General features: G+C 39.2%; 1 protein-coding gene across 2 annotated transcripts; it reads right to left on the bottom strand.

The window, feature by feature from the left end:
- Positions 1-2,753: 2,753 nt before the first annotated feature.
- Positions 2,754-14,022, bottom strand: LOC146460979 (uncharacterized). 2 transcript variants are annotated; one of them, XM_085087300.1, is made up of 2 exons: positions 13,809-14,022; positions 2,754-4,656 (listed from the first exon to the last, which is right to left on the bottom strand). In XM_085087300.1, exon 2 carries the CDS (start codon positions 4,644-4,646, stop codon positions 3,531-3,533), a length of 1,116 nt encoding a protein of 371 aa, XP_084943426.1. In that variant the 5' UTR covers positions 4,647-4,656; positions 13,809-14,022; the 3' UTR covers positions 2,754-3,530. The 2 variants fall into 2 exon arrangements, with proteins under 2 accessions (XP_084943426.1, XP_084943427.1); XM_085087301.1 differs by lacking the exon at positions 13,809-14,022 and adding an exon at positions 9,213-9,406.
- Positions 14,023-14,312: the final 290 nt, after the last annotated feature.

The raw sequence follows: 14,312 nt of genomic DNA, 5'->3' as shown, positions 1-14,312 counted from the left end.
TTATACTGTCAATCACTTTAGTTTTACGTAGTTCCGTTATTGCGCAAATACTTATAATATAAGCGCATGTCCCAATGCAAATTCTCATTGTATCTGAAGAAGGCTGGTTTGGCCAGCCGAAATATAGTATACTCTAAAATATAATTCTACGTTGTATCGGTCTTTGCTTCTCTTATCATTTGTATTTGTTAAGCCGATCAGATCAACAACTAATCCAAAGTATACCAGCAGGATTATCGTCCACGGTTGTTGCTTAGACATTGCTCATTACAAACATGCACGTCACTAACGGACCCACGAATCGCCTAAGATGGTTTTGACAGCCGGACTGTAACAGTTTGTCAATATTGGACATGGATGCTACATCTAAGGGACTTTGCTTTGCTTTCTGTTGGTTCTTTGTGTTCATATACGCAATTGCCACATTTACTGTTCGGGACCGTTATAAAAAGGATTGCCTCAGGTTAACGGCTTTCTTGACAGGCGCTCTTCGGACATCTTGTTTTTTTGAGATACGTCGACTTGGTTCCTCGTATTGCTCAGCTTCAGCATAACTGACGGGGAGTATACAACCATTACAACATAGTTAGCGATAACATGCACTCAACGATTTCCGATTTAGCTGTATGGTGCAACAGTCCGTATGACTTGAGAGGATATAAAAAGGCCGTTTTTCCACGACTTCCACCTATTTTATGGAAAATTATATTCAGTATAAAGGCGTTGTGTTATGGAATTTTGTCGCAGATTATTTTATAATTTCACAGAAAGGTGCAATCTGATCCCACATTTAGGGAATTCAGATTTACTAGTGCATAAAAATTACAAAAGTACATTTTGCATTGTCATACTTTTAACTTTATCCTTTATTTATCCATTTGATGTATTTTATGTACTTCTTTTTATAGGTTAATTAGGTAATAGTTACACGCGACCCTTCAAGCATGTAATGCTTTTATTCTCATCGCGTTTAAATAAAGGATCCTACTTACTTTTACTTACTTACCAATTGTGAGTAAGACTCGTATGTTTGGATGTTTATCCTTGCCAGCAAATTTCAGACACTCGATAACATTTCTCGGGCGGCAGAGGTGAACTTGGCGTACGCGCGCTGCCGATTCCCAACAGTATTGCTACTGTCAATTTTAACCCAGGAAAAGGTAAGGACGGTGTAGGTGGATCGTGTTGCCCAAGCTGTATTTTATTTGCCGGCTAAATTGCGTAGATTTTCCTGCTTACCAGGGCGTTCTGGGTACTATTTTCTTCACTGAATCTTGTACCCCTGGATCAGGCCACTGTGGTACGAGTGAGGGATTATGGGATTGTTTGGGTAGGCCGATAGAAATGGCGCCAATGAACAAGTGCATTTCTCGGCAGTCTGGAGTAGGAATAACCCATTTTCAGGCACTTGTGTGCTTAGGGTTGTTTACTAACTATGAATTGATCTGCACAGAGTTGGCGCAAGAAAGTCAAAAATGAAATTATAGAAGGACATTGTATCCTTTCAGCTTGTGACTCTGTTTATCGTGAGATTTTTGTGTCTCGTCGTGAGACTGAACTGAAAACCTTGAGTGTCAGGGCAAAATCGTGAGCCGCGGACTTGAGAGGTCTGCAAAAAAAGCGTCCAGCTTTTCTACCAGGAACCCTTGTACTTTTATCCTTGCGCCGTGTTGTTGCTGAATGAAACTTGACAAATGTGAATGATTTTGGTTGCCTAGCACCCGACCTAAATCTTGCTGTTTTCAGCATCGTATTACACTGTATTCCTTTCTGCGTTCAAAGGACGGCCTCTATGGCGTTTTATAACATCGGAAGAAGCTCTCAATCTTGCTAAAGTTGCTGGTTTGGCTTTATCCAAGTGAACGTAAATATAGCAATACATCAAGCGTTTGCGATGATTGTCGCTATACATTAGCAAACTTTCAGTGTTAACATTTGTTCTGGTGAATCGATCTTATCGCTCACACTGGACCCCGAATGAAATTTATTGCGAAGCTGAAGTTTTAGTTTCCTATTTTACCCTTAGCCTTTCACCCACGGAATTGCCTTGAATTTTTAAAGTTAATTAACGTTTTTTTTTTTTTTGCATTTCCGGTAGTGAAAACAACAACCACCGTAATGTAGCGTTCCCTTTTCCAGTATTTAAAATGTATGTGAAGTTCGCGCTTTGGTTTAATCATTCGAGAGCTTGTGCAGTTCATCATTTCAAAATCCTCAAAATCCTTTTTTCCGCGGTCGAGTGATCTTTGGACTATTTTATTTAATTTCGAACTCCAAAACCCTGTATTTTAACTGAAGGAGGAGAGAGAGAGAGCCGTGAGAACTCGCCAAATTTGCCAAAAGTTTACGACATACTGAGCGAACGAGCGAGCAATTGATCGAGTGATCGAGCGAGCGATTGAAGTAGGCCATTTCCGAGTTGTTGTGAACTTCATTATGAAAGCGGGGCTAAGTGCAAAGTTTTTATTTCATTCATATGAAAACAAAACTAACTTTCACATGAAAAGCTTTTGCACTAGCCTCTCTTTGATAATGAGGTTCACAGTGACTCGGAAATCGCCTATTCGCCTCACGTTACGATAACTTGTTCATTACGCATGCGCGTATTCACGAGTAAAAAAGGAGCGGTCTTCTAAGTGACACCACTCATGGGTTTTAACCAAAGGTATTCAATCGGCTCCCCTCACCTGCCTCTCCCCACCCCCCTCGGAGGATTCTAAACGAGTGAAGAAACCAGAACAGTTGAAATCAGCTGATGGTCCTCAACAACTTTACTAGTAAATAAAACGAAACCAGGTGTGCATTAATGCAGTGTGAAAAGATCCCGTTAAGTACATAATATGTTACATTAAAGCATAAATGTTTATTATGTCAACTAGTAGCTTACACACCCTTTCTTAGCAACAACAGAAGGTTCGAAGTTTGTTTAAACAACGTAACCTTAAATTTTTCTTTCCCATTTCAGTTTTACAGGCCAGGAGCTTGGAACTTTGAAAGCTATTACATTTTAACCGCAATGGGAGGAGAAAAGTCTTCGGTTGGAGTGATCCTCTCGATCTTTCACGTATTTACTCGCTGTTGTTAATCGTCATGTTACTTGAGAAAAGTAATCTCTTTGTCAGAGTCTGTGGTATCCTTGGCTGGGATGGACCTCAGATCTAATGATTTCTTCGGAAAGCACTGGGGACAAGTTCACATCCGTTGAACGTTCTACGCATGTGCAGAACCCTCCTGTGAATTTATTTTGCTGCTGAAAACTTCTCTTTTATGTAGGGCACCAAATGTTGATACTTGGTGTTGTAAAATATTTCTCAGCTGCCAGATTTGTCAGCGATAATTCAGTTTGTCCCCGTCCCCGAAGCTGCAATTTAATTATTACGTTAGGGCTTATAAGTAGATAAATATAATATAGGGAAACAATTCAGCCGTTATCACGGTATGTTCTCTTACTCGATTACTTGTTTGCTCGCCATAAGTCTATACTTAAACGTTATCTCAGTGTCAAACAAGTCTTGCCAGCCACGTTTAACTTAGCTCATGGAGTAGTACCTTCCGTGCCTCAGTTGAGGAGCTTCCTCCTTTGATGTAAGCGCCACGAAAAATCCGTACTCTCCAGTGGAGGGAGAAGGCGACAGAGATGACATGGAACCAGTTGATGAAGAGCCCATACTTTGTCGCTTTCGGCGCATCTTTTCCAAGTTTCTGACCCCGGGAAAGTCGGCGGAGAGTCGGAGTAACTTCGGTCGGCTGAAGCTAAACTTGGCGGGATCTCTCTTTTTGTAAGTGCTCTGATAAAACGACGAAGATGTCTCCGACGCGTCATCGCTCGGATCGTAGCCGAAGGAGCTGTCGTCGTTGGGGTACTCTGGAGTCGGGGCATCGATCATCAGATCTTTCAAACGGGTCGATAAGTCGTCAGTACTTCGTATAGACTCGGAATAACCCCGATAAAAGGTAGGAAGAGTGGCGGACGATAGCCTGTCGTCTTCAATGTTGTCTACGAAAATATCTTCTTCGTAAGCCAGCGTCGGAGGCGCAGATTTCGGACGCTCGGGCCTCTTTCGGGATCCCGAAACGACGGGATTATTGAGTACGCACATGCGGGAACGACGATGTGGAATGCCATTTGGCTCTATGTCAACCTTCCATCCGGCGATATGAGAACGAGGCTCATTGGGATCAAAGTGGTGAGTATACTGGGAGACATACATCTCCTTTAGATTGCCATTTCTTGGCGAGTGATCATGCAATGGACAGGAGCCTTCAAGATGGACGTCTTCACGCCGTACTGCATCCACGGTATCCTCGACCACTTCCGGTATTGGTCTCATCTTGACGCGATACAGATCTGGTATAGACAGGGAACGGTTGCTCTGAACGAGTCCAGAGGTACCACACATTCGCAGCTCAATGCGATCGGGCAGCGGAGCCTTGGAGGCGATGAAGTAGTTGCCTTCGGAGACGACAGAAATGTACTTTTTGCATGGCGAGCGTGGTGTTGTTGGTCCGTTCATGTACTGAGACTTGTCGTTGTTGTAGTCTTGGTTCCATCGTTCTCCTCCCCAGCTATGAGAAAGATCATCTCGTTTTTCTCTTTGCCAAGGATAGGATCGTTGCAGATCACTACTGTCAGTATAGGCTCGCATGTTTCCGGGACTAGTGGAAAAAACAAACAAGTATAAGCTTCTTACAATTAAACACTGCTGGTCAACAAAAGTAACCCCAGCACTACCTCAAGGGCCCAAGGTTTTAACTCAAAAATGTTTGAAAAGTACTTCTTGGTAACTTTCACTTCAGTGGTCACACTGTTTATGATTTCATCCACAGACTGAAAAATGAGAACAATCTTGTATAGCATAACTGAAACAGTACCACGGGAAACGGGGAAAGTACTCCTCAGCAGCTTTCATTTGAATGGTCACAATTTAGGATTTCAGCCACAGAATCATCTTGTATAGCATAATAAACAGTGCCACATGTAAGAACTACTCAGCAGTTTTCATTTACAGCGGTTACGAACAACACGCGACCTATCGCCTTCAAAAGACTCCGATAAAGATGCGTTTTGGTGGACGTCAATCAAAGAAAAGCCGTTGAAATTGTTTTGAATTCTGAGAACGTTTCAAGGCAACAGAACGAAGATATTGACAGTTTTATCCGCTGACGGATGGTAAACTTTATGAAAGTTTATTTCCAAGACAGGTTATCCAAAAAATGCGCATTGTTTAGACGAAGCCGTATTTTTTATGAAACATTTGAAATCGCTACACCTGACGATGCGTGCAAGTGAGCAAATTATCACGTGCAGTGAAAATCGAAATTTTTAATTCAAAAATACCTTTTATTTGCGCTTGATCTGGCTGGAGAATCAATTTTAATAAAGTTTACCTTCTCTTAGCGAGGTGAAATTCTTAGTTTCTTGCAGGGTTACCTTGGAATCTTGTCAGAATTCAAAATAATTTCAACGGCTTTTCTTTGATAGACGTCCACCAAAACGCAACTTTATCCGACTCTTTTGAATGCCGTGGGTCGCGTGTTATTGGTAACCGCTGTAAACACTTTAGGGTTTCAACCAAAGACTCAAAATTTAGAACCACCTTGTACAACATAGTAAACATGCAGCTTCACAGGAAAGAACTGCTTGATAGCGTTCATTTGAATGGTCACACTTTAGGATTTTGCCCACAGACTAAAAAGTTAGAACCACCTCTTTGTCTTACAACATAATAAACAGCGCAAGTACTACTTGATAGCGTTCATTTGAATTTTCGCACTTTAATTAGGATTTCAGAATGAAAAGATAGAGCCACCTTGTGTATCATAATAAGCACAGGTAGCCCAAGCTCGAAATATGAGCGCTAGTTACGCAACGGTTGAAAAATATAAGGATTTGTATGGGAAATAAACGGTTTATTTTAGAGGCTAAAAATATGAACGAATTCTTAAATAAAAATCACCCACTTTATTTCTCTTGTGTATGTTTTGCCTGCTATGTGGTTTTTAGGGCGATTTAGCGCGATTCCAGTGAGCTTTAGTTCCATCGCTCTCTCTCTAAGAACCAAGTTGAAAGGATATATAGAGAGAGAGCGATGGTACTAAAACTCACTGGAATCGCGCTAAATCGCCTTAAAAACCACATAGCAGGCAAGACATACACAAGAGAAATAAAGTGGGTGATTTTTATTTAAGAATTCGTTCATATTTTTAGACTCTAAAATAAACCGTTTATTTCCACAGGCTAACCAAGCGCACTATTAGTAATCACGGACGTGACTCTTGCTGATAAGCGGTGTTGTGTTACAAGTATTTCGAAATATTCGATCTATAAGGGTTTGTATGGGAACTCAACGGTTTTGCTTCGAAAATTCATAAAAGTGTATATTTTGCAAATAAAATCAACTTACCCTTTTCCCTTGTGTATTACTTGGCGTTTGCTGGCTCCTCAGGTCGATCTGGTGCGATTTCAGCGAGTTATCGTCATTTTAGTTTTCAGATACTCAGTATCGGCAGTGAAAACTAAAATGACGATAACTCGCTGAAATCGCACCAGATCGACCTGAGGAGCCAGCAAACGCCAAGTAATACACAAGGGAAAAGGGTAAGTTGATTTTATTTGCAAAATATACACTTTTATGAATTTTCGAAGCAAAACCGTTGAGTTCCCATACAAACCCTTATAGATCGAATATTTCGAAATACTTGTAACACAACACCGCTTATCAGCAAGAGTCACGTCCGTGATTACTAATAGTGCGCTTGGTTAGCCTGTGTTTATTTCCCATACAAATCCTTATATTTTTCAACCGTTGCGTAACTAGCGCTCATATTTCGAGCTTGGGCTACCTGTGTAATAAGCAGTACTACAGGAATTGGTATAGTTCAATAGTTTCATTTGCAAGGCCATACTTTAGGATTTTGTCGACAGGCTGAAAGTTAGAGCCACTTTGTACAGCATAACAAACAGAACAACGGAAAAGTACTGCTCAGCATCTTTCATTTGGATGGTCACACTTTAGGATTTCATCCACAGACCCAAAAGTTAGAACCACCTTGTACAGCATAATAAAAAGCACCACAGGAAAGTACTGCTCAGTAGCTTTCATTTGGATGGTCACCCTTTAGGATTTCATCCACAGACCCAAAAGTTAGAACCACCTTGTACAGCATAATAAAAAGCACCACAGGAAAGTACTGCTCAGCAGCTTTCATTTGGATGGTCACACTTTAGGATTTTATCCACAGACCCAAAAGTTAGAACCACCTTGTACAGCATAATAAACAGCACCGCAGGAAAGTACTGCTCAGTGGCTTTCATTTGAATATTCACACTTTGGGATTTTCATCCCATCGAGCAAACGTGGGAACAGATGACAGTACTCAGGGAAATGAAAGACCGGAATTCATTTGAATGTCTTGTACGTTACAACGTCTATAATGTCATTTACTTGAGATGTCTTTTGTATGTGTTTAAAAAGAAACTCACTTTAGGATTCCCATCCACTAGCTCAGAGTTTTAACACTGGGAGTGAATGCGGGATCAACACTGACAACAACTGAATTTCGATAGCACAAAAAAGAACGATTTAGAAACGTGAACAACATGCAAAAGCGAGAGAGGCGGTGAAAGGTATTACGTCAACGATAGATACTAATAAAATTAAGGGCACAATGAATGAAATTGCAATGAAAATGGCTTCAAAACGCGCACAGCTGCAGTTTGGGAAGATAAACAAATAGCGAGACAAGATATAAAACTAAAAATCCTCATAGATTTCTTTCCTAAGCGTTTCTAGCAAACTAAAAAAAAAATATAATAACTGTACCTGAAAAAATTGTTAACTGAATTATTAAGAAAATCTAATTTAGTTCTAATCGAAGGTTACCTTAGTGTGTCCGTAATTTCCTTGTCTCGTAGACCCATCTTTGACCGAAGTGGATTTAGACTTGTGATGACTCAATTGATTTCAGTTTTATATGTCAATCGATTTCAGTTAATGTCGATGTCTTTTTCCCACGTAAAATTATGCAGCAAATCTCGTCTTGAATGTCTGATTGGTTTTGCGGCTTACACTCACAAAAAGGGTCTTAAAAAGCTCCCAGGAGTTTTAAAACCTAACGCATAAAAAGCGCTGGAACCGGGCGATAGAAACACAACGGACGTTAGGTTATCCGGTTCCCACGCTCTGTTGTGGGAATGATGCAAATATGTTTTTGTCTTCACAAAAGGAAGTACTCTGGAATTCACTGAAGCGAAGCAATTACAATGCAATAAGTACCTGCTAGAACTGACTTTGAATTCGTTACTAATGGCCCGCGTGTGAGAAATTTCCAGAGCGTAACGCGGCCAAGAAAGGCCCAGCTAGCCAGACCACTTGCATAAAGACGACTTGAAAGTTATGAAATATTTATGCAATATTCTACCGCAGAGCGAAAGAAATTAACGCCTTTTCCGTTTTACAGCGAGCATAACTATAGTTTGATGTCTCTAGGCGAATTAAATATAAAAAGCTGGCATAATTTTAAATCTGTGTACAAAATTCATTGCGTACCTATATTCAAAGAGTATGTTGAAGATAAGCTATATTTAATGACGAAAGAAAACTTAACACAATACAAACCTCAAACAACCATATTCTTTTAAAAGGCAAAATAATATTGTAAACAGCAACAAAAACGGATCAGAAATTTAGTAAAGACACGAATGATTTAGTTAAACCTAAAGCTAAACTGAGTGCGAAATGAATAGTCTATAGTCACAGCGCGTTTAAATCGGTGTTACAATCCGCGTGCGCATTGCAAGTTATTAAACGTTTTCGTGCCAGGAGAGAATCTTAGTACCGTACAGTCGTCAAACTATAACAAATCGAGTTCGGACCGACATCACTCGCAATGATACGTGGTTTTAGACAGTTTTCTCGTAAAACAAATTTGAGTCACAAGGACTAGAGGTGATGGAGTCGCCAAAACCTGATTAGAAAATGAACCGTACCACTTTCATGGAAATACTCCTTTTTAGGACTCAAAAAAGGAAGACGTTTCTACTATAAACAAATCGAAGAACACTAAATTTGCCTTAGTTTTGTGTTCGGATGCGTTGCCTGTAGTTTAAAGAAGGCCTGATTGCGCTAACACCGGTATTTGAAATGTCGTTTGTTTGCCTAGCTTCGCCGGATCGATTCTTTCGTTTTAACAAACTATGCTTTACACCGTACCTGTTTATACACTTAGATAACCATTAACCGGTTTGCTTCAACAACATTTTGCCTGGCATCCTCGTCGTTTTGAAACATTCTAGCTGAGAATAAAGACAGTCTTGCCAAAGGGCGAGCGCTGACAAGTCACCTTAACGACGGACAGCTGAAGGACGTGACAAAATCTTCGTCTGAATTTATTTTTGTCACTGTTGTCAAGAGCTGTTTACACAACACGATATTATTATTTGAAGCAGGTGACGGGCTGACTGACAGCATATTTAAAAACTGCATAAGAAAGTTATGCCTTGCTCAACCACCAGCAGACTGCAAACTAAACTGAAAGGTTGGATGATTTGTCTCCAAAAGTGATTCAATATTCTTTATTGATTCAATCCTCTCCTTTAATTTCTATCGTAGCTGGCCTAAGATAAAAGTCGAGGATCGAAAACAAAAACTATAAAAATCTTTTTAAATCGTTATTATTATTAATAAACTTATCCCGCTTTTTAAAGAAATGTTTTCAACTGCTCCTTTCGTGAAAATATTCTTCGTATCATAAAACAAGTGAGCTTTACGAGACGGGTGTAAACACCATTGGTCAGCTTTAGCGACCGAAAAACGTTTGTTTACTGAAGCTGTGGTAAAAACTCGATTGTTTGGAAAACGAGAGTATGATTTATTGGTTATAGAGTTGTCGTTTAGTACAGAATATCAGAAGCACTTGTCAAAAAAAACAAATTATCTTAAGAAAACAAATAATTAACTGAATACTTTTCGTCAGCATGTGGTCGGTATGGCATCCTTAGCGGCCACTGCTCACAATAGGTTTTTAATAGGCTTTTCTGGGGTATGTTTATAAGACGATTTGTGGTGAGGATGCTAAATGCATTTAATCATGTCACAGCAGTGTGGAACAGCTTGAGTTCTTTTACACCGTTTAAGGCTCCTGCCGGTCATCTCAGTTGCTTTCTTACCGGTTTAGGAACCTTTTTTCCTTTGCTATTGGCTTTCGCAAACCTTTCGCTATCTCGAACCGAAAATTGTGTTTCTTACATCTGTACGGGACAGTAATTGCCTTGATTGTGCAAATTTGAGTTAGATGTTACTATTTAAAATAAAACTAATCCATTATTCTCGGAAACTGTTGAAATCAATTTGTTACTGATTGAGGAGCTTCAAACCTCTCCTCCCGGCTGGGCTGAGTTAGCGCTAACCATCGGTTAAGAGGTATTAAACCCTATAGGTTGTCATGCTATTTAACCCGGGTTAGCGCTAACCATGCTTTGAGCAACTGGGCCCTGATCTTGAACAGATACCAGTTTGTCGTTGGATACAGAAAAACTTGTTTCCCTTCAGGGTAGTGGCTAGTGTAAGGATCACGGACGAGGCACTCGTCTCCTCTAAATTTTATCCCGAAATTAAAAAAATGCTGTTAGTTCAAAAATAATCTCCAAATACCATTTGCAATTGCATCAAAGCTCAACCATCACAAGGTGAACAAATTTTGGGGAAAATCAGTCAAATGATTCCTGAGGGCAATTTGTTTTAAAAGTAAATTTGGGTGTCACAGTCTCGAATGCGGCTGGGATGCGAAAACTTAAAACAAGCTCGAATGGCAACTCGGCTCACAGACATCCAAACCCGGCTCTTTTAAAGTCGTAATTTCCGTTATCATGCACCCAGGTCTGCAACGGTCGTAAGTTTTGGTTAGAATAGCTGGAAGGCCTCCACACTCCATCTTCATCACGGCGGGAGCAGCCGACCAATTTAGCTTCTTGTGTATATTTTAGTAGCGTGGTATACTATGAAGTGTGAAAAAATTCATACCAACTGAATAGCGGTCAATCGTTTAACTGCCGCTTGTTTCCAGTTATGATTGCTTTATTTTGAGTAACGTGGCTTTCGCTTTCTCTTCATTTTGAGTTTGACCTCTTGTTCTGTTTGTTTTCCGACTATGTTTCTTATGCCGCAATGAAGAGAGGAGCAGGCAGGCATTGTGATACTTGGTGCAGGTATCGCACGGTCTAGGAGCGAGCATGACTAATGTTGACTTGTAAGCAATAAAAGAAGTTATAATTGAACAAGACTGATTTTTCGTTGAACAAGTACTAAAAATATGACATTTCAGATCTACCAGATTTCAAAATTTTCTAGGGGAGCAAACCCCCTAGAGGCTTACACCTTGGCTGCTCGCAAAACTTGCCCCGCCTCTCTTAAAAGTCTGGCCCTAGCTCCACTTGGATACTGCAACTGATATTGTACAATAACCGAGTCATTACAGGCCTCAAAACTCTTGCTGTATCATTATCAGAAAAGTGTTTCCTTTAGAGGTGATATATGTTGTGGTTTAAAATTTGGGGGATTCAAAAATTTTCAAATCAGTTTGATGTTTATTTTCCTTCGTGCAATATCCAGTACCATAATCTGAGACAAAGGGAAATAAAAATCAAACTGGTTTGAAATACTTTAAATCCCCCCAAAAATTATAAACTACATATCAGTTCATCTACAGATAAGAACTAATACAAGCATGTAATCTTAAACCACTCTACTTGAAACTTATCAGTTTAGAAGCTGTTGTACTGCTATAATTTCTAGCTCTCTCTAACTTGCTGTTTCACAGATTATCTCATGTTTTCCTTATTTTAGACAAAGTGACATTTTACTGCACCAGTTTCGATTAATTGAGACTTGGTTTTGCGGACAGAAAGCAGGAATATTTAAATGAATTACTGCACGAGAACAGATGCCAACCATTAAGTCCGCCATTTTGGAATTTAAGTGTCGTGATCAAAAGTTTGTGCTACTTAATCTGAATTTCTCCAGTTTCTTCACGAGATAAAAATTCTACAGTTCAAATTTGAACACTGCCCAGTATAACAATCTCAGCTGCTTTACCTTTCATCGCATAAAAAATCATAAAACAACAAGATTTGTTTTCATTCTTACGTTTCAGATTTGATTACAACCAAGACTGTTACTACTTAATTAAATAACGGTATTTTCGTAATTAGTTGGTTTTAAATAAATGGTTAAAATGGTACTGTAGTCCATTTATCACCCTTAATCCTGGCGCCATTTAAAAGAGAATCCAAAGGACATTTAAAACGCGTTTTCTAATAGGGCAACTATTGTAATATTGATTCTGTCTTAACTCGTTATTAAAGGCTTCATATTCTTGTTGCTAAGAAACGAAAGACAGTCCGAAATCGCTAAACTACTTTATTGCAAACATTCGATAAAAATATTTAAGAGTAGTAGAACTAATTTCTAAGATACTGCAACTTCTACAAGTTTTGCATTCTGCAGAACTAAAAGTAGAAAACAAAAGAAACAATTTTGAAAATTTAGGAACATCTAGTGTCTTGTTTTTCATATGCAAATTTGTACGAAAGGAAGCTTTTCAAATCGCCAAATTAAAAACTTCCACTTCGTTTTCAGTACATTAGTGAATGACTCTTGAATCGCCAAAAAATAAAATACGTTTTTAAGACCTTTGCTACATGAGTAATGAAATCTATAGACGATAAAATTACTTAACCGCAGAATTTAAAACAATATGGCTAATATTGCTATATATAGCTTTGTTAAGCGGCGAGAACGTTCGAATATCAATTTGATACAAGAGGAACGCAGCCATCATACGATAGGCGGGAAAGGAAAGGTTGAACATGATCTCGATCTGCGCTAAAAACATAACAGTGTTAAATCTTATTAGCAGGACCTTATTAAAGTGCCCTTTGTTCGCTGGCTTTTCTTGGGTACCCTTTTCATTACTTTTTGCTCGCGTTATTCAGATAATTAGCGGAAGGTTGAACGGTACATAAACATATTTTCCATGTCATTTTAATCTCCATTTGAACATTTCATATAAGCGGCTATATCCGCTCGTGCTACTTGTAGGAAATCATTTTAAGAGTTGTTCACAGCCACTATTTGCGCCTATTTGCGCACCACATGTAAATATCTCCTAATGGCACGCCAAACCCGTCCCAATTGTTATTCAAACACACAACACAGACATGTAACAGGCTGAATTTATCAACACAAATCCGCAACCGTGAAAAATATTTACCCCTGTACAATATTGATTTCCGACTGACTTTATAATTTGAGACTACTGAGGCTGAAAATACGAGAACTAGAATTCGACTTTTTGAATATGGACGCTATTTCTTTTGACAACAGTAACAAAGAACAAGAACTTATCTTTTGTCTCCTCTCACTCAGAACAAACCGTAAAAAGAAGTATAATGTAGCAAGGCTTAAACCTAAGCGAAGTTTCAGACTATTTACATTATCAAACCGGTCATTAACCTGAAAACACAATTCTGGAAAAAGAAATCGATTTTGACAACTGAGAAGAATAAAACTACCAGATTTGTACGAGTTCTCGATTAATTGACTTCGATGTATAGTAGAGCATATTGAAAAAGTTTTCTCGAGTGATTTTATGTGCTACAAACCGCTTAAGATCTCGAGATCCCTGAATTCGGTAAAATATAAGGAGGCAGAAAAGTGACTTCGTATCGGGACGAATTCGAATATCCTTATTTCATATTTACCGGAGAAGTTAGTTTAATGGCGACCCTTTCAAGAGTGAATTTTACTTACGTTTGATCTTTGTCGAAGGTAAATTCCGGGCTTGATTTCTTAAGCTTCGATCAAGCGTCTTGCTTCACAAAAGTTGTCGTCGAATGCCAGGCAAGGCGACGGCTGAAAAAATTCCGCTTATAACCCAAGGCCGGGCCTCGTGATGAATTACGAAACACAATATTCAAAACAAGGGTCAACCACAGAAAATTTATGCATAAAGTAGTCGAACGACGATAGAAATGTAAATCGTTTTCTTAGCTAATCAAAACACTCTTTTGTCGTTGAAATGTGTCACGTCGAATGGAAAGGACACCTGTGATTGGTTCGACACGAACGGGTCATTACAAGTGTTATTGAGAAGACCAAATGTTCTAGATTGTTATTTTCGTCTTTAAATTTCCCCACCAATATTTTATTACATCTTAGTTGCCAAAGTTCAATTTTCATTTGTCATTAGAATTATTTTCTAGAAAGGTGATGTTTTCTGGCAAGTCATTTTTTGGTTGACGTAACATAAGTGAG

The sequence above is a fragment of the Pavona decussata genome, unplaced genomic scaffold (assembly GCF_977016875.1).
Source record: "Pavona decussata unplaced genomic scaffold, jaPavDecu1.1 SCAFFOLD_202, whole genome shotgun sequence".
NCBI lineage: Eukaryota > Metazoa > Cnidaria > Anthozoa > Scleractinia > Agariciidae > Pavona > Pavona decussata.
This window is presented reverse-complemented; position numbering and strand designations above follow the sequence as displayed.

Excerpts from the sequence above, each read along its gene's own strand:
- LOC146460979 (XM_085087300.1), bottom strand. The coding sequence starts at position 4,646 with ATGCGAGCCTATACTGACAGTAGTGATCTGCAACGATCCTATCCTTGG.